The 27,264-nt window shown below is 34.1% G+C and overlaps 1 protein-coding gene across 1 annotated transcript in view; it reads left to right on the top strand.

Annotated features, from left to right (window-relative positions):
• The window catches only part of LOC149411895 (ribosomal protein S6 kinase-like 1), a 41,599-nt gene extending 23,387 nt beyond the window's left edge, over nucleotides 1-18,212 (top strand). The window contains exons 5-11 of the mRNA XM_089646224.1: nucleotides 4,700-4,806; nucleotides 5,916-6,110; nucleotides 6,469-7,191; nucleotides 10,130-10,233; nucleotides 12,852-13,089; nucleotides 16,772-16,867; nucleotides 18,017-18,212. Coding sequence (XP_089502350.1) covers nucleotides 4,700-4,806; nucleotides 5,916-6,110; nucleotides 6,469-7,191; nucleotides 10,130-10,233; nucleotides 12,852-13,089; nucleotides 16,772-16,867; nucleotides 18,017-18,148 — 1,595 coding nt within the window. The 3' untranslated portion in view covers nucleotides 18,149-18,212. The remainder of the gene's footprint in view (nucleotides 1-4,699; nucleotides 4,807-5,915; nucleotides 6,111-6,468; nucleotides 7,192-10,129; nucleotides 10,234-12,851; nucleotides 13,090-16,771; nucleotides 16,868-18,016) is intronic.
• The last annotated feature ends 9,052 nt before the right edge of the window (nucleotides 18,213-27,264 follow it).

Below are 27,264 nucleotides of genomic sequence, written 5' to 3'. Positions count from 1 at the left end.
AAAAAATCCGAAATTTTTTTTGAGGCGTCAAACAAAAATTAGATAGGTATAAAACTGAAATTACCGGGCCGCGTACGGCCTGAAAATGTTTGATTACTCCCTATTCTCGTCATTACGCCGTTTGTTGATGTTGTTTGTGCAGTAATGGAAAACTTAACTAGAAGATGATTGAATTTGCGACTCCTGGGTGTAAAAGTGTGATGTAAAAATACCGATTTAAAAGAAAATTGATCTCGACATATGACCTTTTGACTCCTAGGTCCCAGAAAGGACAATGGTATTGATTATCTGTTCAAGAAAGAATTTAGATATTTGCAAATGTTTGATCAATTTTACCCGAAGTAATTGAAAATTAACCTCACTTCAGACACACAAAAACTTTTCTCTCAGTTTATCTTTCCACTTAAATATGCCATTGTAAAGGTGTCCCAATAAGAGCACTGAATTCAAATGATTGCCATTTTTTTTCATAATAAAGTCGGCAGTTCTAAAAATTTCACATGTGTGAATATGGAAATATGGTATGATACACGAAAGAACAATGCATTATTATTGTTAAATTAATTTTAAAATTCAAACAAGTTTTCCCGAAACAGTTCGTAAACTTTGTAGAATTGTAGAAATGTAGGAGATTAACGTGCTATTACCACAATTGTGCAAAGAACTAGAGTTTGCGAGGCTATCGTTCACATTCGTCTGACATCACTTTTCGAATAAATAATATGTTAAATTAAAAAAAAAAATCCAGCGCTCTTATTGGGACATCCTATATAACAGTTAACATTTTATTTAAATCTACACATATATATATATTATTGAACAAATGTATTTGCACTACTGTTGAAAAGGTTGTGTTTCACTGATCTAGGTTTTGTTTGTACAGTGGATGGATTCCTAGAATGAACACTTCAAAGATAACATTAGTGGATAACGACACCTGTCACGGATAACTTAGTGATAAAATTGGCTTCGCTTGATTTCAATAATGTGTCAAAATGCACACCGTAATTGCACAATGATTTTTGATTGATCCAAAATTAAAACTTCTAATAATAATCATTTAACGTGAAGTATTTATATTTTGTGATTTGTTTTTGTATCGAATTTGAAATAATTAGTTTGGAAACATTTGTGACTGGTTCAAGTGCAGTTCTGCTTAGTTTAGCCAGCAAGATGGCCAACCTCCTGTAAGAGAGGGCACTAGAAGAATACAAAGTTGTCTTTGTTGGAGAACTGTTTTGATTTTTTAAAGATTTTTGTTAAATGATCCTATATAATTCATTCATTCTTTCACAGTTCTCACGTAAAGGCTGGCAGTGAGTGTGTAAATACATTTTATAAAACACATTTTAGTGCAGAAGATATTGAATCTTAAAACAAATTATAAAATTGTAAGTGCGGCCATTTTTATGCCCTAGTTTTGGCTACGTACCTACACTGTTGTACTTTTAAAATACAGTTATAAATTCAATATAATTACAAACAACTCGTGTTGTGTTTAAATTCCGCTCGTGACTTACGGAAACATGTTTTCCAGAACAGGTTTGATTGTTAATTTATTTTATGATAATTTAAAGTGTGGATAATGCTTTCCCATTGTTTGTGGCTATATCGGTTTCACCGGTTAATTGCCAAGATTAGTTTTGGTAAGGCTCTTTAACCTTTCTCTTACCGTGCTAAAAAAATCGGTACAACACTTTAAATATACTACTTACGTAAATCATATTATTAATACTATATGGAAACATGGGTATAAGTAAAATATTATATATTAGTGCTGAAAATGAGGAAAAAATATCGACCACGCATAAAATGCATGGTATGTCCATTACGCACTCCGGCCCACCGGTTGCAACTGACAACCATGCATCGTGGGACAGTAAGTGAAACCCCAAATCCCTCTCACTCACTACCGCTCCACTCAGAAAGTTATCAATGCACGCAGTCACACGAATTTTATTCCTGATTTTTAGACAAAAAAATATCTGGTGCATTCGATAAATTTCTAAATAGTATAAAATAAAGTTGCTTTCCGCGTTTGTCTGTTTGTGCGCTTAGTTCTTCTAAACTACGAAACGATAGGGTTTCACTATCATGTAGAGAATTTCTTCCGGAATGTTTATATATATATATATATATAATACACGCATATTACATTTATCGTGTGAGGATATATATCCGATATATATAATATCCGCAAAGAGTGCAAGGCTGATGTAAGCGTAATGAGTAAGATCAAGAAAGGGACGCTTAGATGGTTTGGGCATGTAGAGCGAATGAGCGAAGAAAGGAGTGTAAGGAGGATATACGATGCAAATGTGAATGGTAGCAGAAGTCGGGGACGCCCGAGGAAGACATGGCACGACCAAGTGAATCAGATACTCGAGTCGGGCCATGTCAAGAGTCAGAATAATAGAACAGTATGTATGAGACGATGTATGAATGTGAATGAGGCAAGGAATGTGTGCCAAGACCGAGTTGTTTGGCGGTCCATCCTCTCTGCCTACCCCTGCGGGGAAACGGTGTGATGGTTAGTTAATTAGTTAGTTAGTTAGAAAAAGTCAATGTTTTGAAATCAAATTTGTAAAAAAAATATTTTCGGGCGCTTATTGCAACGCTGGCTCCAACGCTTGCTAAACCTTAAGAGATACATCAAAATAATACGGAATAGTAAAAATAGTACGGAATTGTATATCTTAAAAAAACCTACCAAAAAGTCCGCGACGATCTCCTAAGTATAACTAAACAACGCCGGATACATGTCAGCTAGTACTTTATATATTTCAATTAATTTTTCCAATACATAAATGTATTGCCAAGGAACACCTTCTTCTTCTTCTTTAATGGCGCTACAGCCCATTTCGAGTCTTGGCCTCCTTTAACATGAGCCTCCACCGCCCTCTGTCCTCGGCCGTTGTCTTCCAATCTGCAACATGGAGTAGTCCTCTGGCATCTTTCCTGACATCGTCCTCCCATCTCAGCCTAGGTCTGCCCGCCTTTCGTTTGCCTCCCGGGTGTCCTGTTAGAACCTTCTTTGGTACACGTGTGCTTGGCATTCGGTGCACATGTCCGGCCCATCTTAGTCTTTGGAGCCGTAAATGAGTAGATAGTCTGGGAGCTTGGTAACTTGAGCCAAGGAACACCTAGTATATGAAATCTTTGTTTATTTGACTCGACCATTTTGCATTTCATCTGTCTATAAATTTGTTTGTCACATCTTGATGGTGGCCGTGTTTGATACTACCTTTTTATCTGCCAAAGTTAGCATAGTCGTGGTTCCTACTGGAGGAGCTGTCAAAGCGGAATAATCAATACTATGGTACCTACCGACCTGAAGAAAGTGTGAAAAAATCATTTTTATTCATTTCATTGAACAACTTTTATAGTTCCTTATTTGAAATATAAGTTACGTAAAATATTTACTGTTTATAATTAAGTAGGTAGGTGTTTAGTTCCTACCTGCAAATCTTACGATTTCAGAGGAAATATTGTTTTTGATTTATTAAAGAAAATTAGACAAATTAACATACTTTGGACGCGAGGTCTACTGTTCACACAACAATTGGTAAATTTACAGAGATATTGAAATAATTGTAATTAACATGTCGAAACGGTTGACAGCACCGGCAAGAAGAGGGTTAAAAATAAACTTGTTCTGTGGCTTCCATATGTATGTTTAAGTTAAAGGAGTATTGTGGTTTGATTAATTGGTTGGGTTTGTGGTCTTGTTAAATCTTTATGGCCCTCTCCAATGGCTACCAAATTCTAGTAATAGAATTACGAAAGCTGTGATTCAAACGAAGATTTAAGCCTTAAATTATACTAAAATAAATACATTTTTCCATTTTAGTTTCTAATTTGTATGTATAATATATTTGCTAAATACATTGTGAATATTTAACGTTTCCCGGGCAGCTTATGTCAATAATACAATTATTTGTGTCATTAACAGGAGTTTTTTCTTTTTCCATAAGTTTCCACTTTTACCTCTCAACCAGTATGGCCGAAATGGTGCGGCTGTGGTTTTTACGAAAACACGTTATCAGTTTTTTTCGTTTATTTTCGTCGATTGATACCGGTGACATTTTTCTTACAAATTCCCCAAACAAAACGAAGTGTTTGCGAAATATCGAGGTCTTTCAATTTTTCCATGATTAGAGTAAAAATTTAAGTAAAAATGTGGCTAGCGTTTTTGACAATATTTTTCACATTTGAAATTAAATTTTCATTATTTAGAAATAGTAATGTTTATTTTAAATACATACACCGGAAAGGTAATTTTATCTTGTTTCTAAAACAGTATTTGTTTTTAAGGTAAATTAAAAAAAAAGATGTATATCGCGCATTTGAAATACACAGAAAACATTGCGAACTGTACAAAAGTGATGAAAGTACTGAAAGGTTTATATTTTGGGACTAATTTATTTTTGTCTTACTTTTTTTTCAACTTAAAATATGTGTATATTTATATTTTCTCTTTCTGCTTTGAAAAACGCAGAGAAAAAAGAAAATAATTATTTCTATTTTACTGTTTTGCCTTCTAATTCTTTACCAACGATTTTTATTGATTTTAGTTTGTGAAATATGCAGATATATTATGTCAATTCATTTATATGACCTAAATACTTCAATTGTTGTGCAATGTTTACACATGGAATGCTTGGAATGTAAGTAATGTAGATTTTTCTTTTGATTTTAGATGACACAAATGACTTTCGAAAGCAATTTGTGAAGGACAAAACCAATAAATACCTGTCGTACGCAGAGAAGATATATGCCAACTATTTGAATAACCCCACTAGTGAGGTAAATAACACAAATCTATAATATTAATATGCTGATGTCTGCCGTACACGCTCGTCCCATATGGGAGCTACAAACAGAAGAGCTGCCATCTATAATTTTCAAAGAGAACTAGTATTACATTTTTCATAAAATATTACAGCAGGTGCACATTCTGTACAGGTATGATTTTTCTCTTTCAAATCTGATTATTTACTAGTTTGATTTACATACTTTTGCAGCACAACGTAATCGATTTCACATTCTAACATTGTAACTTTGTTAAATATACAGTAAATAGGGACACGCTTAACACACACATTTTATTTTAAAAACACTCTTTATCAGTTAGATAATAATGAGAAGTATGGATTTCAGTTTCTGGAAATGGAAAATAATGCATTTTGATAGTTATTTCGTTAAAATTACAATCGATTTATAGGTTTTCTTTCTTATCTGATTTTAGCCAAAATATAAACCTATGATCCTAAAATAGGTTCTTAGTTTGGATTTAATAATTTATTTTTAAAAACTAGCCTAATCTTTGCCTAAAAAACCTATTCTAATGTTATTACTGATATAAAGCGTTTTTAATTTAAAATGCGGGTATTAACTGTGTCTTTTCTGTATATTTACCGATATATAACAAGTCCATAATGGGGTGCTGATACCAGCCCTGATGTAAGGGCATGGAACTGGCAGAGGAAGTATGAAAGTAGACTGAATGCTGCAGAAATGAGAACCCTGAGGCCTATGTGTGCTAAAATCTTTTTGACCATTTTAAAATGGTGGCAATTCGGTAAGAATGCATGGTTGATATAACCGTAATGAATAAGATTGAGAATCGGGCCCTTGGGGATGGTTTGGGCATGTAGAGCGGATGAATCAAGAAAGGAGTGTAAGGAGAATATAGAATGTAGAAGAGGGTGGGGACGCCCGAGGAAGACTGCCAATAGAATCAAAAATACTAATGTCAGGCCATGTCAAGAGTCAGAATAACAGAAGAGTATGTATGAATGTAAATGAATCAAGATGTGACAGAGTTGTGTGGTGGTCCAACCTCTCTACCTATCCCTGCGGAGAAACAGTGTGATGGTTAGTTAGTTGTACTTATGAATGTAATAATTTTCTAGTTGCTCCTGGACTCAATGTCTCACTCCGAGCTAGCCCTGCCGAGGGACCGTCCAAAGACCCTGGTCCGTCACTGCGACGCCAGCTCCATGTGCCGCCCATATGAAGATCTGGCCAAGTACCGGGTCCTCGGGATCATCGGCGGCCAGGTCATGCTGGTGCTATGCTCCGAAACGCAACAGTGCTACGCCATGAAGGTAACTACAGCTAGACTAACTACTGCAAATAAAAGAAACACTCGTCTTCAAGCGTAGAAAGGCAAGATTTATAATTCATTTGATTTTATAAAAATCACCTACCTAAATTTGGGTAGCTATCGCTCCAGCGGTTATTGGAGATTTAAACAAATGTAACAGTTGTGCTTTTCTGCTGATCAAAAGTTAAAATGGACCCAGAATCAGTGTTTAACGGACCTTACAAATGCCAAATAAAACTAAATTTTGTCGATTGGCCATTTGATGACAATGCTTCATTTGAATTTCTATAAAACACCCCAGCCTTAGTTATGTGTTTTAGGATTTTGAGGAAATGCTTACATTCATTAATTATTTTCAGGTTATCCAGAAGACATGCAATCAAGTTTCCGACGATGATTACTTCAAGAGACCAAACATAGACAACAAATTACCCATAATGCCCATAGACATCCCCTACATGGTCAAATTAATCGCCTATATTGAAACACCAAACCTACTATTTCTAGTCTTGCAATATGCGTCAGGTGGAAAATTGTTTGATTACATAAAAAACTATGTGAAATCTATACCGGACACACCGGTGCGACAGGTTAATTTGGAAAACGTCTTTATCGAAGCCGAAGAAATTCAAAATTCTAGAAAAACATCAAAAGATAACTCAAAAGTGTGTCGTGATACTGTTGAACGAATAGAATTTAATAAAAATCTTACAGAAAACCGTTTAAAAGAAGAACAAAATGAAAAAAACTCAAACAATATTAAACAATCTAGTTCAAATTCAGAACAAAATGATAAAAACAAAGATTTATCCGTTACTGAAATCGTTATAAACTCCCAAAGACTTCTATTGAATGTGGACAATGCTTTGAGCGGACGGTACCTCAAAGAAAAAAGTGCCGGCAGTGAAGTTGACTGTGGTGTTGCGAGTGAAGTGGACAAAGTCAGTGATAGAAGTGAAGTGGGTGTTGCTGTTGAAGCAGACAGGTTGGGTTTGATGGTTTCTGAAGTGGAGAGAACTTTTGACGGGTTGCAAGAGAAGTTGGAGCAGATTATTATGGATGAAGACGGTACTAATTTCAATGTAAGTACTTTTATAATATATTATTGTTTACACAGGACCTTTTGCACATCTTGGGATTGTTTGAGTCATAGCTTTTGGGGTGGAAATAATAATTATTCTTTTTGTTTTAATATTTAAACATTCCTTATTCTTAGAGTGTAAGGAACACTAAGGACGGGTCGTTTCACAGAATTTTAACAATTCACTAAATTTCAATGTTAATTTTCAAGTTTTTGAAGGTTCTTTTCAAGTTCTGTTATTATATCATTATTGGCCAGTTGTTACACAAAACTGAAATAATAATAGAACTTGAATAGAACCTTCAAAGAACTTGAAAATCGGCTTTGAAATTTGATGAATTGTTAAAACTTTGTGAAACAACCCGTCCTTAATGTTCCTTATGCTCTATTAACCCTTCCGTACTAGAGGGGGTAATACACATCCCCCAAATGAGAGTTTTATGCAATATCTAAGTGTTTTTTTTGCATCACATCATCTATAATTTAGGTAATCCTAGAAAAAATATTCAGTAATCATCCTTAATTTAAAAAAAAATTCCTGTTACTATTTATACGATATTCAATAATATCTATTCTGTTCCAACGAAATTAAACTCTCTCTCCCCCCCAATCCCTATTACTTAAAAAAAATCCTCACCGCAAACAAGCCTCGAGTGCTGATGTAAAAAACCCACTTTAGTGGAAAGAGCTACAAAAATTTGAGTTAATCTCGATAACTCTTTTATCCGTTTCTATTACTTAACCTTTAGGAGAGTATAGTTGTACTGTGTACGTCTCTAAAAAAATATGCGTAAAGAGTATTGATGTACACCGTATGGTGGTGTTTGAAGAAATCCTCCTATTAATAATATTAATTATTAATTATGTGTAATATTAAATATATTTTTTATTATTAATGCAAATCTGATTATATTAGTTATTTTTATGTTATATATGTATTCGATTATTTTTATAATATATATATGTTTGACTGCTGGGCAAACATAAGCGATGTCTGGTTAAAACGGTAGGTATAAAAAAAATCATAACTAATATATGAGCTTTAAAGAAAGGGCAAAAGGAATATTAAGAGACACGATCGCTCTGCGATGTATGGGGACCCTAGTGACCCCCCTTGTGGTGATGCGTGATTTTACCTTCAGGTACGTAAAGGTTAAACAAAAAGTATTCACTACCTCTAGGAAAATGTGATTCCTTTTTTTGTTTTTTTTTTTGTTTAAAGTTTCATTAAGCCAAGTTTTAAAAACTAATTATTTATATTTTCATTCTTAATTTTGTTCTAAAATGACTAGGATACTTTTTTCTCTTTTAACCTTTATATTGAATGTTTTCCCTTCTCTTTCTCTCAATTTCTTTATTAAAAAAATTTAATATTTAGTATCGCAACTTGGGGTTGAAAAAAAAAAAAAAAAAATTATTTTTTATGTCCTGTCTTCATTATGCTAGTCGCACATGAGCGCTATACTCTCATAATATATGTTAAAACAGGCCAAGACCACATGTTTTATGAGAGTCTAGCATGGGAATGTATGGCGAGCGAAATGGTGAAATAGGCCAAGTCCATATATATTATGAGAATATAGCATGGGAATTATGGCGAGCGATATGGTGAATCAAGCCAAGCCCACATACATTATGAGAGTTTAGCGCTCCTGTGCGACCAGCATCATGCTGTTGTTACTTTGAAAATCTCCAGTCAGCTCAGAAAATTCACACTTTTCAATTCAAGTCACTCAAGAAACTCGTGGGCGCTATCGACCTGATTTTTCTTCGCACTTGGCGAGATTTCTTGCCCACATCTTTCACGCAACTGGATACTACGACGTGAGTTTACATACTACCGTATTCCTGCGATGCTCGCTCTGTCAGGAGATCCACCTCTACCACTCATTGTTGCCAACCCTCAAAAAAAAAAAAACCACAATCCGTTATGGTCACAGTACACTTATTTTCAGAATATGCCTCGTATATATATATATATATATATACATTTACCATATTATTTAATTAATATCATTCCTCAAAATATCAATATGGAAACATAAATCTGCTTACTGATATTTAAAGCCATTGAATCCACCTAGATTTTCTCATATTTTTAAGTTCTATAAATTTGGCAAATTATGACAAGCGATCGCTCCAAACGTTTTTACAAACTTGCCATAATATGTCAAATATCGCTTGAGTTCATTGAACTTGAATAATGTTACGCATTTATGCAGAAATATTTCACATTATCCATGCACCAACAACAGAAATTAGTAAGCTTAATTGTTACTCTGTTAAACATTCAGGCCTCTGGTCATATTGACCAGATGTATATATTTCTTAAAATGCTGTCAGAAAGTCAAAGAATATGTGTGTATATCTGTTCCTCAAGTAAATTGGATATTTCTGAATGTATCCGGAAACTAAAAACTGTCTTTGAAAGGTGATAAAATACACTTCAAAATAAAAATACAATTCGTGAAATATTAAATTTTCAATGCCAACATAAAAAAGTTTTAAAAATGGCTCTCCTTTCGTTTATTCCGTCTAAACACTGAACTAAAATTACTGATAACAATAAAAAAAACATATTTTATCAGGAAAATGTATTACATGTAAACATTACTACTAGGTACCTCATTTTTTATCATTTCATATAAAAATAATTAATTAAACATTCACAAAGTTTCATAAATATTTCTCAAATTTTGGTGGGAACCTTTGGTTTCATAGAGATGTACATTTTAATTATTCTGTGGTTAACTTCTATATTTTAATATAAAGCTCGGTGTTTTGTTTTTCTATCACCGCTTATTTCATATTTCTAACTATGACGGTAAGGGAGACAGAACGATTTCTGTGAGAACATATGAGCCGTTCCTAAAAGCGAACAAATTACCCTGGGGAGTTAATAATTTGTTAATAACTTGCTATTGTTTTTATTATTCCAGATTTTAGCCAATAGAAGTGCCTTACCCCCAAAATCATTATGCAACTGGGCTTCAGAACTGTTGATTGCCATAGACCACTTACATCAGTGTGGAGTTATTTGCAGGTTTTAAACTTTTATTTATTTTCCCACCTAATCTATTACATTAAATTAACTGTTTGAAAATGGAAAGAATTTGTCACGTGTTGCGGCGTTCACACATTTACTCTATTTCCCCACCTAATCTATTACATTAAATGAACTCTTTGAAAATGGAAAGGAGCTGTCACGTGTAGCGGTGTTCACACATTTACTCTATTTCTATTTTCCCACCTAATCTATTACATTAAATGAACTGTTTGAAAATGGAAAGGACCTGTCACGTATAGCGGCGTTCACACATTTACTCTATTTCTATTTTCCCACCTAATCTATTACATTAAATGAACTGTTTGAAAATAGAAAGGACCTGTCACGTATAGCGGCGTTCACACATTTACTCTATTTCTATTTTCCCACCTAATCTATTACATTAAATGAACTGTTTGAAAATGGAAAGGACCTGTCACGTATAGCGGCGTTCACACATTTACTCTATTTCTATTTTCCCACCTAATCTATTACATTAAATGAACTGTTTGAAAATGGAAAGGACCTGTCACGTATAGCGGCGTTCACACATTTACTCTATTTCTATTTTCCCACCTAATCTATTACATTAAATGAACTGTTTGAAAATGGAAAGGACCTGTCACGTATAGCGGCGTTCACACATTTACTCTATTTCTATTTTCCCACCTAATCTATTACATTAAATGAACTATTTGAAAATGGAAAAAATCTGTCACATGTTGCGGCGTTCACACATTTTCTCTATTTCTATTTTTTGTTTTTTGTTTTTGTGTAGCAACCTGCTGTTCAAACGGTTCTATTCTATGGTCAATTATTTCATAGATTAGAATAGATGAGGTGGGAACACGTCATAACATGTAAGAGTTTGTCGATTGGCTGGGTAGGATTGGTTTTTTCTCTGCTTTCTTTAATATGGCATGTTATTTATTGCACACACCATAATAGTGGCGATCCGTGAATTTTCAGTGAGCTAGAATGGTATGTTTGAAAAATACTTGTTGTAGCTGAAAATGTTTTTTTTTTTTTTCAAAATTTCCATTTTTCAGTAAAAAAAGAATAATGAAAATCTTAATACAAAAAATAAAATTTCAAAAAAAAGGACATATTTTCAACTACAACAACATAAATAATGTCGTATTTTTCAATCTTACCACTCTAGCTCACCGAAATGTCAGGTACCACCACTGTGCCACAAATATTATTACATACTCAGATCATGGGACACTCTGAAATCTTGACAATTCCGATTTTGAAAATTTAAAAAAAATATTATATTACCTACTTTATTGCTTGTCTAAATTCTTCACATAATCAGTTAAAATTTTGAAAATTACACATTTAAAGTAAATTAAAGTTCATTGAACCAGATTTCACGCAGGACTAAAGCAAAATACAGACAACCAAATTTAGAAAGTTTGATTATAAATGGTATTTTTCATAATTAATTGAAGTTGGAGAGGCTATTGTGTACAAACCCGAAGAACACTGGCTTTAAAGCCAAGGATGTTACCTTTCTGTAATGAAGGTCATCCTTTCGCAATGTGACAACATTCCACTAAGGAAGATGACCTTTCTGCCATGAAGGTAATCGCTTGAACATTTCACAATGTGACAACATTCCACTAAGGAAGTGACCTTTCTGTAATGAAGGTCATCGCTTGAACATTTCACAATGTGACAACATTCCACTAAGGAAGATGACCTTTCTGCCATGAAGGTCATCGCTTGAACATTTCACAATGTGACAACATTCCACTAAGGAAGTGACCTTTCTGCAATGAAGTTCATCGCTTGAACATTTCACAATGTGACAACATTCCACTAAGGAAGATGACCTTTCTGCCATGAAGGTCATCGCTTGAACATTTCACAATGTGACAACATTCCACTAACCTTTTAAATGCCAGTAGGTAGAAGTGTAGCTGTGCACAGCAGGCCAAGAATGCGAGTTAACTCGCTCTTGGCACAGAAGCGGCTAAGGACGATGCTTTCACTATTGCCCTGGTGAAAGACCACCATTTGAAGTCGACAAATTACATGTACATAATGACTTTAGCTTTATTTACCTAAATTACGTAAGGTTACATCTGTTACATCTGTAAAGCCAGATACTCCCAACCTTTCTCTTGCTTGATAAACCAAAAAAATGCACTTTGTGTACGGCGCAGTTAGCGTTTTGCCGAAGTTATTCGAAATGTTTCAGAAATCCAGAATGATTTTTTCCGGTTGACCCTGCTTCCTACGAAAATAAGTTTCTGTGCATATCGACCATCAAATGAATTCTATCTTAAGGCGATGCAGCTGTACATGTAACATTCGGAATCGCACTCCGTATGCAGATGGTGATAAAGTTTAAATTCCCACTTGATGCTAGCTGCCTGTGTTAAATTTTCCAAATTTTTTTTCGCTATACATGTTTTATTTTATTAAGTTCAAACACAAGTCTTGTTCGATTCTTATCCGAAAAGAGGCTTTTAAGTAGGATATTTTTCGCTTCAAGCCATTTTATATAGTCCTGGTACATTCTTTTTTTAAAGGCTTAAATAATTGCTTTGCTTTGCAGTGCATCGCCTTAAATCAAAATTTTATGACTTAAAAATTATTATTTCCAGAAATTTAAATCCGAACAACCTGCTACTGGGGGAGCGCGGCCACTTGATGCTGTCCTACATGGTGGGGCGGGAGACACAGTCGGCGTTGGTCCCCCTCCTACACGAGGGTCGCCTCCAGCGGGACTGCTGCGTGGCCCCAGAACTGCAGAGATTCCCACTTCTGGACGAGGCCTACAACCAACGTGTCGGAGACTTCTGGAGTTTCGGAGCTATACTGTACGAGTTGATTATTGGAATGGTAAGCTTTAATAGATCCGTTCTGCAAGAGCTGGGCATCCGCAATCCGCAATCAACTGTTTGCCTAAGAACTTAAACCCGGAGAAACTCATTGTCACTGGCAAAAGGAGTTTAGCAAAGGAAGTTAAACGATTTGTTGGGATGATCAAATATCACAGGCTTCCGGAACATTTGTGTCCGCAGTTCTCCATGCGGTGCAAAACCCACTTGAACTGTCAAAATACAAGACGAAATGCCATTTGGTTTGTTACATAATATTTAAAATTTTTAAGCATTCTTGTTATGAGCTCGACAATATATTGTCGGCTTAATGCCAAAAGTCATTAAGTGTCAATAATTGACTTTTTTCAGTTTCGGCTACCTTCAAACAGTTATATCCAAGCTAAAATATTAAAAAATTCGATTTTTGAATGCATTTTTATTCATCTACTAGCTGTACCCCGGTTTGTCTGTCTGCAGATAGAAAAACAATGGCGCGTGTTGCTTTTACGTCCAACAGATGGCGCTGTTTTTTTTTTAAAGTTGTTTTTACCTGTCACAGGTGACATTTACATAATATAAGGATATATAAACACAAGTTTATTCGAATGCAACGTTGTTTCAAAATTTCATAGAAATTGGTGAAGAACTTTTGGAGATTTAAGATTTTGAACAAACGAACATTTACATTTTTATTTACATAGATAGATAGAATGATTACAACTGCCTTTACGTGTGGTATTTTAACTTTTTTTTATTTATATTAATAGAATAAAAAAACTGCACTTTTGCAAACATCATGTTGCAATGAATGGTAAGATTTTTTACCTCCCTGCTAGTCACCAAAATGTTTTGTCAGCTTTAGGGTTATTTCAAGTTCATTCAACACGTTTTATATTTTATTGATTTTGTAGTAACGATTGATATTCATTTCTATAACATTGTTATTTAGATTTTTTAAAATCATCAGAGCAGCTTTATGATTTATTTGTAAAACTAATTTGCCATAATATTCACAGTGCTTTTGAGGTGATCTTTCACGAAAATGGCGCTATATAAATCAGCAATTATTATTAGTCATCATAATGATTATGTACTTCAGATTAAAAACTACTAGTACTCGATAGGTAGAAGCCAAAGATATTAGAAGAACGAGATATGCTATGTTGGCCGCCGGATCGTAGGCGGAGTACTACCTAATTAGGGTACTTTGAATACTATCGGGACGTGTACGCACAGAAATCTGTTCTCTGTATTAGTGCGGATACCTTAGCGTAAGCGAAGGTGTGCAGTAGTATTGGTGAACAAAACCGGCGACACTGGGCAAAACAATTCCACACAGTATGAACTGCTCATAGCACATCTCGTTCTTCTAATATCTTTTGTAGAAGCTGATATCAGTGCATTATATATCATAGTCATCATAGGTACTATGTAAAACTTTATCGGACTGTCAAGCAGTGTCGCACATTATTATTATACACGCGATTCTCCCAGTAGATTCACGTAATTTATTACTTTTGTTTCTCTTCATATTATAATAGTATATATTTTATTCTTTTCATTTTCTAATAGTATATACCTTTCTAATATCTTTTATTTTATTTTTTACAAACTCTTAACCACTCGGAACATTAGAACGTCAAAAGACGTAAATATGATAATAGCAGGTCAAGACATTAGTACGTCTTTTCACGTAAACGCGCGAGATTTTACAAAAATCGATTTATTTCCATCACTAGTATACGGATTCCCATGATTTAAAAAACAGAGTATCGATAATGAATAACGCTACGCGTCTGCATTCAAGAATATCTATGGAATGTAGAGGTGCATTATCTGAGTCGATTGAATCTGTCATCTTGTTCGTTCATAATTTATTGCGTTTTTAAATAATTTATTAAAAATATTTTAGTTTGGACGGTTAATATTTTGAGGTGACTAATAGTTTTAAATTATATTTCTTCAATATATAAAGTGTTATTTCTTTATGATACTCAGAAAAAAGTACATTTTTCACGGCTTTGAAATAATGGTAAGCGTTTTTTACATATTTTTGACGTTTTCATAAAATGTATATTTAGAAACGCAAATATTTACGTATAACAACACAATGCGATAGTGGATTTCATAATCTTTCCAAAACATTTTTTAGAATGAGGCTACGTTTCCCAAAACGTGAGTTATGAAGCTTTTAGCAAAACTCTAGCAAAACTCGTAAATAACACAAAAATTATCACGTTTTGACAGTTCTCAAAGGAACACACAGTAAATAAAAGTCTTTGTCTGAGAGGTTAATGCCTTTTAGACATTTTATAAGCACTTCATTCTTCCTTATACTACTTTATTGTATATTATTACATATAATTTCTTACTTTGACTTATTACTATACTACAGATTGCTACTTATATTATATTTATATCTCTTTGTTTTTTCATACTTTTAACCTTACTTACTATTTACTGATTATACCATTATACTTACATTTATATTGTTGCATTCCTTATGTTGCTATACTATTCTCTGTAAATTAGTATGTGAATGGCACATGTTGTGCCGTATATGTGAAATAAATAAATAAATTAGTGATTATTAGGGTGCTCAATTAAGCTAAACAATGTGTTCTTCTAAGTAATGTCTTATTTACTGTATAAAACATGACAACATTGACTTATAATATTAATTTTCTTATACATAATTAAATTATACATAATATGTATATTAAAATAATAAAAAAAAATAAAAAAAAAAAAATGTAAATGAAATCCTCAGCACGGGAGATCCCAGTGAGGATATCATTATATCTATTTGTTAAAAAAAAAGATAATAAAACACTTATATTATTATTATTATTTTTTTTTTTTTTTTAACTTCCGATTTAGTTGTCCGGGTTAAATCTTCCCCAAAGGAAAAACTTAACCCTTCCACTCACTTTTCCACAAATGATCATCTAGTCAATCAACATTATGTAAGTGCATTATATAAGCAAAATAAATACAAAACAGTACAAGAACAACACATCAACTCACCAGAGATCAAATGTGAAAATAATTCACCGACTCCAGATATTTTCATTTCAGAGGGTTCGGCTCGGTAGAACTTCTAACAGGGCCTATAAATCCTACTGATCCCTCAACATAAATATTTAAAAAATCTTTTGTTATCCTACATGTATTCAAAATGACCGACTTTTGCATCTTTATATATAATTTTTTTGATAGATCTAATACGCCTAAATTTTTAATGAGAGAGCTAGGTATAATGCCAGTAGCCGAAATAACGAATGGTAATATTTTTATAGTCTGAGAATGCCAAATTCTTTTTATTTCATTTCCTAAATCTGTGTATTTTATTATTATTATTATTATTATAATATTGACTTCTGGCAGTAAACTGATGAGGTGCACATTTTTAAACATAAGCTTTGAAGATGTTGCTACTGTAGATATTGAGATTAACCACTTGGATGTCAGCATATCCTTCATTTCTCAGAATATAACTGCCTATTCTGGGGAAACTATATATGGTAGATTATGTACTATTTTTATAAATAAATAAACACTTTATCCGGTAAGATAGTATAATTTTAAAAAAAACTTTTGTAAAATACAAGTAAGTTGTGACTAAAATAGAATCAGATAGCGCGCGGCGAAAATTTTGCATTGGCTCACCAAGAGTTATTAAAAATTTGTATTCTTTCTAGCCTCTATCTCTGGCTCATCCATCAGGGTTCAATTCTCACACCATCTTAAACATGCCCAAGGACCTACCTACAGACGCCGAGTCTCTACTATCACAGGTAATCCATTTCTAACTAATCATCAAGGGTAGGCAGAGAAGACCTCGCTCAAGTATTTGATTCACGTGCATTATCATCCCCGGACATCCCCAAAATCGTCTACCATTCACATCCGCATCATTTATCTCCTCATACGCTTTTCTTCGTTCATCTGCTCTACGTGACTAAACCATCTAAGTGTCTTATCCTAATCTTATTCATTACACTTCCATCATCCTTACAGTATTTTTTCCGCATCTGTTTCTCATATTTTTACCACATTCCAGGGGTTTAAAACTTCGGATGTTTAACAATTCCTTTCGCTGAAAAATAGCATTATGTTAAAAAGTATGAGCATATAATACACGGTGACTGGGTATGTCATCAAAATGACAATTCAACATACCTCCAAAAATTGATATAAATTCATGAAAAGTGATGAAACAAAAATTAGGTCAAATAGGTTACATAGGTAACTATTAAACCTAGTTTTTGTTTCATCACTTTTAATGACTCTATATCACTCTGTTTTAAAGGTATTTTGAATTTTCATTTTGATGAAATATCATGGAACCATACCACACACATTGAAAGTCAAATAAATTATTAGTATTAAGTTATTTCAATTATCGAACAACACTGTTTTATAGATTTGAATCAATTTATTCATAAGTTTTGAGTGCAATAAATGTAAAAAAAACGTTGTTTCTCCTAAATCAATAAATTAAAAATTCCAGGTGTGTTACAACACACAAAGCACATAATTTTAATGGATTTGTCCAATATTTCGTTAGTGTTGTTTTTCAGCATAAGGTCTCAATTTATGTCTTTCGATTACTAGTAATACTCAGATTCCCATTTGCAATGTGTAGACTTCGATGATTTTAGACGATTTGTCTAGATTACAAGATTATTTATTTACAATAAAGAATTACAAAGTTGTCTTACTGGACTAACATTCTTTCTAGCGAGTTTCTCTGGCGAAACAGTTTAAACACTGCGCTCTGCTGCCTACGATCGGCTAGGGTATAGGAATCTCCTTCGTAACTTTTCGGAACCTGGCATTCTTCGCTTGCTGTACAAGCAATGCCATCTGTGATCATTTGCTAAAACTAATTTTACCATATTACCGACACAATATTAATTAATAATTTGTTGTTTTTATTTCAGCTGCTATGTTTCGACCCACGAGAAAGACTAGGAAGTGGCGCCACGGGAATAATGGAGATAAAATCACACCCGTATTTCAAGCACGTGGACTGGGACGCACTGGAGGAAGACTACAAATACGATTCTAAATAACTACTGGTGAAGACATCCAATTTGTGAGACTGAAGGAAATAGGAAGGTTTAAAAGCAAATGGCGGTTCAGGGTATCTATTCCCCAGTCTCGATCGCTCGCAATTTCCGCCGAAAGTACATACACTGGTAGAGTTTGTTATTCTTGAGTCTCACCGAAAGTACATACTACACGCCATACGTCAAAATTCAATCGACTTAAACAACGAGTGGGTCGAAGCAGTAGAGATCGGCAAAACTGTCAAAATCTCATCGCATCCTGGTGAATTGCCTTATACAAAAAAAAAAAGATTGTTTCCCGCGCGCTTTTCAAGTTGGTATCGGATTTGTTTAGTTCTGCAAAGTTGTTTTAACCATTTTTCTGGCATTTCAATATGTATCCACCACCGCCATTCATTTCAGAAAAAGTGCGGTAGCAAATAAAAAACGTTGACAGAACGACGCGGCAACGGTTTGTTTTTGACATTTCAAATTAACTTCATAGAAACCTCAAACACATCAGAAACATAGACAATATTCACAGGGTTGCCAACACAGTCATCTCTTCAACCGTGCGACACTCAAGAATGTATAAATATAGAACTTATGACAAAAGTCGTAGAGATTTTCGTTCGTAGATGGCGCGTAGCGAGTAATTCGTGGTAGAGACTCTGGAATAGATACCCAGACCTGTTAACCAAACAAGGCCAACGCTATTTCAAGCAAAATTTCAATTCTGTATGGTACATAGTCTTTCACCAGGGCAATACTGGGAGTATCTTCCGAAAGTATAAAATGTTTACCCAATCGGGTTTTGATTGAAACCTCTGGGCTTGACAGGTAGGGTTAAGACATTGATAAATTTCTCTATCGCAGTTATCAAGTTAGCGAGTGTCGTAACTAACTATACTATCTTATTAACTTCAATAACTGAAATATAGTTACGACTATTATTTTTTCGATGTCAATATTTCGATACGCAAACTTTTTGTGTGAAATTCCAAATTTAATAAATTTTAATGTGAGTTTAGTTTTGTCGAATTCGATTTTGTGCCCTTTTAAAATTCCTACGGCAACGGCACGGCGACTGCAACAGCAACGGCATTACATATCTTTAATACGTGTGAGGGAGATGTGTGATAATGTTTATATTTTTCTTTTTAGGGAAACAGACATATGAGTCGTGTAATTTCTATACCCGCTATATCAACTTTCATTGATTTGGAGAAAACCGCAAAAAACTGTCACATCTCTAGCGTACATAAGTAAATGCATTAAAATTTTTTATATAATGAATTGGAGTAATAAAATTTCGAAAAGCATTTATTTTTCTATATATGTCTAGCAATAATTAAGTAATTTCGATAAATAAAATGGATATAGCGGATTTTGATACTCACTTCGTGATTTTGAAAGTCAACTGAGGCGACATGGCGGGTTTAGAAACTCACGCGTAGATCATTTTGACATACGAGCGTGGCGTCAGAGCGGCGGCCATATTGTATTTTGGCAAAATAACTGCTTGTGATTCGTTGAATCCGATATAGCGGGTTTTGATAGTGACTTTCTGTATGATATAGCGGATTTGGTTTCTCACTCGCAGTTTTAACATGGTTTTTGGTCATGATAAGGAGGGTTTTGAAACTCAATTTTAGGCTCCTCTTGTTGCTCGCAAAAATGTGAACAAGATGTCATACTCAGATCATTTTGTCAAAAAATCGGATATAGCGGGTATAGAAATTATAGGATTCATATGTACATCGGTTGTCTCATATTTAACACTATTATTTATTAAGATTTGCAGCATTATTGTTATAAAAAATGTATGTTTTATCCATTTTTTGCGCCGTGGCCGTGCCGTAACCGTAACACGACTGCAACAAAATTCAATGAATCTCATTTTCATTCAAGATTTATTATTTTATTTTGCATTATTATAAACTTACTTATTTATGTTTATATCGAGGGAAAATTACTACAACTAGGCAATTTTTTCATGTAACTCAAAAACGCTGATTTCGGAGTTACCTAGTCATTGTAATTACACCACTATATATTATTATTTTTATTTTGCATTTCATTTTCAGTATCGGGATTATAGCATTCCAATGAGTACTTAAATTTTTTATTTGTCGTTAGGGGCCGTTCAAGTATTATGTAAGCACTATAGGGGGCAGGGGGGTCTTTGCTTTGCTTATTTTTGAGGACATGGGGGGGTGGGGGGGGGTCGAGATAGTGATTACGTCAGCACTGCTCAGCAGTAATTATTTTTTTTTTAAACATTGGCAACCCACACATTGTCTATGTTTGAAAACCGAATACATATTCGGGGATTCCCACAAATAATTAATCCGTTTAGGTACTCGCTTAGAAGCGAATGGGGGAATTACCGCGCGCTACTCACTTGTCAAAATTTCTTCCATCAATCTATTGTTTCGTTTCAGTACGATTGACGATTTGACGTGTTGTAAGCAAATCAAAGCAAGTTAATATTTGTGTTACCGTTGATCCTCTTTCGCCAAAGTTGAATTGTTTATAAAACAGAATACATTAACTTTAATTTTTACGTAAGCATGGGAGGGGGGGGGGGGGGGGGGGGGAAGAGCTTTGCTTACTTTTGGTGACAAGGGGGAAGAGGGGGTAAATAATTGTAATAAATCTGCTTACGTAATACTTGAACGGCCCCTTAAAGTAAATAATATTGTTGAAACTAAATACACACAAACTTCTAGAATTTGATTCAGAGACTGTCCACTAGGTGATTCATTCTATAAAATTTATGAAGAGAGAGTTTCGTTGCTACATCTCTTATTTTTTTTTTACGTCAGTTCCACACAGTAGGCTCTGAGGAAAATAATTTCCCTTAGAACCTAAGACATTTTTGGGGATGGTGGAGGGTGCAAGACGATGTGTCGAGAGAGTTCAGCTGGAGAGGTCAAAAGGTCTCCTTCAACCGGTCTCTCTTGATCCGGCCCTCTACGCAGTAGGTGCAGGTGCATCAGCCGCCAAGGCCTAGGTAAACCTCACCCCGAGGTGGCACTAAACGTTACAAACCACTTGAGGTGACCTGTGGCAGGTGTCGGTTATCCATTAATTCGGTTCTCGAGACGGTGTTCATCCCATTCCTGCCTCTACCCCTTTGCGATGAATTATATATATATATATTTTTTTTTTACAAGCCTCTGATTTTGACTTGTATTCTTGCGGCCTTAAATGTTAGTCATAATCTTGATTGCATAGTCAACTAAAGTACCTAAGAGCTACTAAACATGTAGGCCTAACTCGAACAATTATTCGCTAAATAAATAAATGAAAAAAAATGTTTTTCCTCTAATTAGTGACACGAATTTTCACATGTGGTTTTATTTTGAATAAATAAATTAACCATGAAAGTTGTTAAAAACAGAAATTTTTAGGATCACAATATAATATACTCCAATACATATTCTAAATCGCTTTTAAACATTATTTAATACGATCCACAGCAGATCTTCCAGGTGTTTAACCTTTTGAACGCGTTAATTTGCTCCGTTTTATCTATACCTGTACGCGGTACATATTTTCAAATACCTATGCACGCAATTAAATGTCAAATTATAGCATTCTGGCATGATTTATTGGACTATATAGACAGAATAGATTATTCTCCACAATTTGAAAACAAATCCTCGTGGGTCAACACTCTTAGATGTTTATAAAAACAAAAACATAAAATTTCATACAAAGACGTACCGTATCTTTTGAATGTGGTCCCGCCATTCACTCGGCGTGTGTGTACTTAGGCCACTGCATTGATAGACGCAAGTGGGACACCATGATCACTTATCATGTTTAGTTATGAAAAGTTGTGAATGACATACTAGTACTAACGCCATCTGTTGACAAAAATGTAAACTAAAGGACTAAAAGGCGCGAAGAGGCGCACTTGATTATCGATCTTTTTTTATGAAATACAATTTTATTTTTGAGAAATTCTTGTAGATGTCAGCATCGTGATATTTCTACAAATGTCAAAGTGAGCAAGAAATACATTTATGACGAAAGAGCGCTGGAATATCGGCCGTCAAAGTTTCCGTATCAACTGTTGATGCAGCCGCGTGTGAGTATAGACTTTTTGCCGTAACAACAGTTGATATGGCCGCGTGCAAAGAGTTAATGATGTGAAATGCGTTTTTCTCAACAGAATTCCCTTTTAACTAAATCTATTTGATAAATAAAGACAAATCTAACTTCACTTTTGTTTTCGGTAATGAATGTATGCAAATTTTGGAAGCGGCATCCCCGAGATCCGATCGAGCTGAAATTCAGCTGATAGACTCGTTGTCAATGACATGCAACGCCGACATTCAAGCATTTTTCTGAAATCGGATGACATTACAGAAGGTAATATACAAATTAAATGTCCTTCTCCTTGTTGTCATCTCCAGTTCCTGGGTATGAATTTCCAGTCATAATTTATGTCAGTCAACAAAATATTTATTTTTACATACATAGTAGTATGCATTGCCATCTTGCAAATTCTTTTATAAATTTATAAAAAAAAATATTTTAATACATAAACAAAAATTTATGTAATTTTTACTACATCAATAAATTCAGAACAAGTTCCCAAAAAAAAAAAATTTAGTTGCTGTGGTCTGTTATAGTCAACATAACTTTGGACGAGATAGGTCAAAACACATTTTAAATTAGATGTCATATTGATAGTAAAAAATATTAATTCTACACAAAACATGGGTTAGGCTCACAATGTGTGACGAGTTATGGCCATTTTCCTGGGATCGGTAAGGGTGGGAGTCTGCTGTTAAACAAAAATACTCTTGATTCATTTATTAATTACGGACTAGAAAAGGAAAAACCAAAATAATTATTTAGACGAATTCCGTGGTCTTAAAATGTAAATAAACATAATACAGGGTTTTCCAATAAGAGGTGTTATTTTGAATAACCCGCTATTTCGGTAGATGTTACTTTTGAAGCTGTCATTTTTTGACATTTGACAAGTAGAAACTACGCTATTAATAAAAATGGAACGATACACGCTTCAACAACGCATTGAAATTATTAAAATTCACTTGAGTGAATCAAATGCAAATCATCTTGAGTGATGAGGCCCATTTCCACCTCGGTGGCTTCGTCAACAAGCAAAATTGTCGCATCTGGGGCTCGGAAAACCCAAGAGTTATTGTAGAAAAGCCTCTCTATCTTCAACGTGTGACTGTTTGGTGCGGTTTATGGTCCGGCGGAGTCATTGGACCTTACTTTTTCGAAAATGAGGCTGGAGCAACAGTTACGGTGAATGGATTGCGCTATCGAGAGATGATTAATGATTTTTTATGGCCGGAATTGGATGGTATTGATCTGGACAACGTTTACTTTCAACAAGACGGCGCTACGTGCCACACAAGCAACGAAACCATTGATCTTTTACGATTGAATATCAAAATAACACCTCTTATTGGAAAACCCTGTATTATCAATAATTATTTTTTTAATGTTTTAAATTATATTGTTTATGTAATATATTTTGTAATATTTTTTTTTGTAATATTTTTTAGTTTATAAATAATTGAATGACTTCAGCATTACAAAGATGGATGTCAGCAACCAGTGATGCCACAATCTTGTGTACTTACCTTTCTATTGAATTGCCATTAAAGCACAAAATAAATTATTTTTACCATTTTTCTTTACTTAAACTTTATTTTGTACATATTTTTTCTACCACAAATTATCAATCTAATTGTTGTAAACATACAGTGAAACCCACGTATGTATAATGTTCTCAAAATTTTTACACTGCTTACTTTGGAACTCACATAAGTATTTATTTTCCAATCTCTTCAACTTATAATAATTTCACTATTTATTTAACTTTTACTATAAAATTATATTGGTTGAGATTGGAGTGTTTTGCAGAAAATCACATGTAATATTGTCAAAAAAATGGTCATTCGGTGCCTTTTTATTTTTTTGACAGTTGGAAGGTCCCCGTTAAATACCAATTCTACGTCCGTTTCAGCTGTCTATGTCCCGGTATATGAGGTGATTTTTAGCTACGCTTGGTTAAAATGTCGGGGGGAAAATGTAGGTCGTAAGCCTAGTATCATCAATATTACACATTTATCGTTTGTCTATGATTTTAATAGAGAATGTACTTCCTCTTTCTATGCAAAACCAAATTACTGTCTACGTGAGTGGTATATCTATGCTCTCAACTGTAACCGGGAGACCGAGATCTATCAAAATGTCAAATGTTATAGGCGGGTTTAATTTATGATTTTGATTAGGTTCCCCACGTAAATCAGCATCGTGCTATATGCGAGGTTATTAATTTTAAATAGTATTTGTTTTATTTGAGTCAATGCACTATTCGTGAAATTATGATGAACAAACTGCCAAAAACACTATCCTGATGTTGAAAAATCTCTCTTATAACCTTACTAGACTATTTGTCTATTTTAGATCGATTATCAATAATATAACACCAACATCCCTTATCGCTCGATGAATACAATAGTCAATACTGATAAAATTAGGCAATTTACGTGAATTGAGATAGAAGTGCGTAATTACACATGTAAACGACATATTTGGTATTTTTTACTGCTAGCATCTCGGCGACAAAAAGGAGTTAACTAATGGAAAAACTATTCTGCGGCTTACCATAGCGCGGCTGATTTAGCCCGCTTAAATTTGAGCAAGGATACGGACCGACTGATATACCGAGATTGTATTCGGCTGACGACCAAAACAAAAGACAGTTGTGATGTTGGTAGATGTTGTGCTTTTCAGTTGATCAAAATTTTTCAAAAGCTAAAACATGCCGTTAAATTGACTTTTAACGGTGACCGTGAAAATCACCGACCTTAGTAATTTTTAATATTCAATTGTGTGATTGCGTTTGCACAAATTGTTAGAAGTAAATATTAATGAAATGCACTTGTGATCTTTAAACTACTTTATTAATCTTTTAGTTGCCGAACAGATCTGGCTTCTATTCAAAACTTCTTCAAAAAGTTCTTCATTTGCCAATAATTTTTTTTTGATAAAATAGCTATTTGCTAGGCTGTTGTTATTTTTGGACAGGTTTTTTTCACAGATTTTGAACAATTCATCAAATTTCAAAGTTCTATTCAAGTTATGTTATTATTTAATCAGGGGCGGGTTGTTTCACTAGAATTTGAATATTATCTCTGAAATTGCTGAATTCTAAAAACAACCCGTCCTTAGAGTGGGTATTTCTGTCTTCAAAATAATTATTAAAAATGTTTTAGTCACTTGAATTATTATCCAAATTATTTTCCAATAGAGAGAATAAACATCTAAAAAAAATAGTACTATATAATTATCTAGTCACAAAAAGTATTCAAATGTTGATGTTTGTTTGTAATAATATTATGTGTCATACACTTATAATGCGTGTGTGAGTTTAAGTTTAAAATTGTTTACAGTTTGTTTAATTGTCTTAACATCAAGCCTTAATTTTATAGGTATTGTGCTGTTTTTGTATAGACTAGAAATATTTATGGATCGTTTCATCGAGGTGTTAACGAATATTGTGTCATGTTTATTATTTGTTACTGTTTTCAAATTAAACAATTCAATATATTTATGTAGTTTTTCTATCGAATGTTCTATTTTTCGTTGTATTGACTGCAAAACGTTTATCTACTAGGGCAAGGCTGCCCAACCCCAGGCCCGCGGGCCACAATGTGGCCCGCGAACGAATTATAAGTGGCCCGCGTGAACCATTTTCAAAAAACCAAAAATTTGAAAAAGTGTCGCGGGCCCGCGGTAAAACAAACAATGCAGCTTGCGCGCGGTCACCAGTGTCTTACTTTTTAAACAAAAATACACCGGTTTTTGATATAATATTTTTTGCGTCCGAAATAGAATCTTGTAGCCACCCCCCCCCATGAAATTCGAAAAATTGTTGTGGGGAATTACATATTATGTTTTTGGTTGCGCGGATGTTTTTCTCAGCGAAGTTCCGTAACAACCCCCCCCCCCCCCCATGGATTTCAAATATTTTGTGGGGAGCACTCATTTTGAATTTTTTTTGTGGGGAATTATGTTTTATAGAAATTCTCTAACAACCCCCCCCCCCATGGAAATAGGAACCGTCAGGTATTCAGTGGCCCGCCAGTGATTCAAAATCGTCAATTTGGCCCAACTGTTAAAAAGGTTGGGCAGCCTTGTACTAGGGCATTATAAAAACTTGAGTGCAAATCATTAATGTTATTATATATTTTGCTGTTTGCTTCTCATTTGCCTCGTCTCAATAAGACTGAATGCTGTAGAATTGAGATCCCTGAGGTGTATGTGTGGTAAAACCATGTGTTACGAATGTGAAGATTCAGAAAAATGGAAGCAATGAATAAGATTGACGAAGGTCCTTTTAGATGGTTTGGATATGTGGAGCAGATGAACGAAGAAAGGAGTGTGAGGAGATTGATGTTTAAGTGATTGGAAGAAGAAATTGGGGACGCCCGAGGAAGACATGGCATGATCAAGTTCATCAAAGACTTGAGTCGGGTCATGTAAGTCAGAATAATAGAAAATGTATGATTGTGAAGGATTCAAGAAGTATTTGTTAAGACAGAGATGTGGGGCAGTCCATTTTCTCTGCCTACTGTTTTCATGCGAAGAAACGGCATGCTATTTTGTGCATCTTATATAATATACTTTATTTGACATATATTTTTGAATCTACCTTCTAATGAAAATAAAAAATATACTATTTTTGCACTACTTGTGCAGTAAATGATTTAGAAAAGTAACGCACAATTTAAAGTACAGTCGATTCTGCTTAATTGGGAAACATCAGGCCCACACATTTTGTCCCAAATTAGCGGCTGTCCCAAATAAGTCAGGTTTAAGGTCGATAAAGTAAAATAAAAATATTTATTGAGCTTTTTTATGAGTAGGAACAATTTTTTTTAAGGTTATCCCAACAATGCAATAATATCATTGAATATGAAGATAATATTGACAAATTTAAACGAAACGTAAAACGGAACAAGACACAGAAATAAAACAAATAACAGTCACAACTAGGAATCATGTTTTGTTTAGATTTGTTAATCTTCTTCGTAAATGATATTGTTTTAGTATGTATTCATATTACATGTTATGAT

The sequence above is a fragment of the Hesperophylax consimilis genome, chromosome 24 (genome assembly GCF_061612785.1).
Source record: "Hesperophylax consimilis isolate HC1 chromosome 24, BYU_Hcon_1.0, whole genome shotgun sequence".
In the NCBI taxonomy this organism is placed as follows: Eukaryota; Metazoa; Arthropoda; class Insecta; order Trichoptera; family Limnephilidae; genus Hesperophylax; species Hesperophylax consimilis.
The sequence above is the reverse complement of the archived record's forward strand: the minus strand, read 5'-3'. Positions and strand labels throughout refer to the sequence as shown.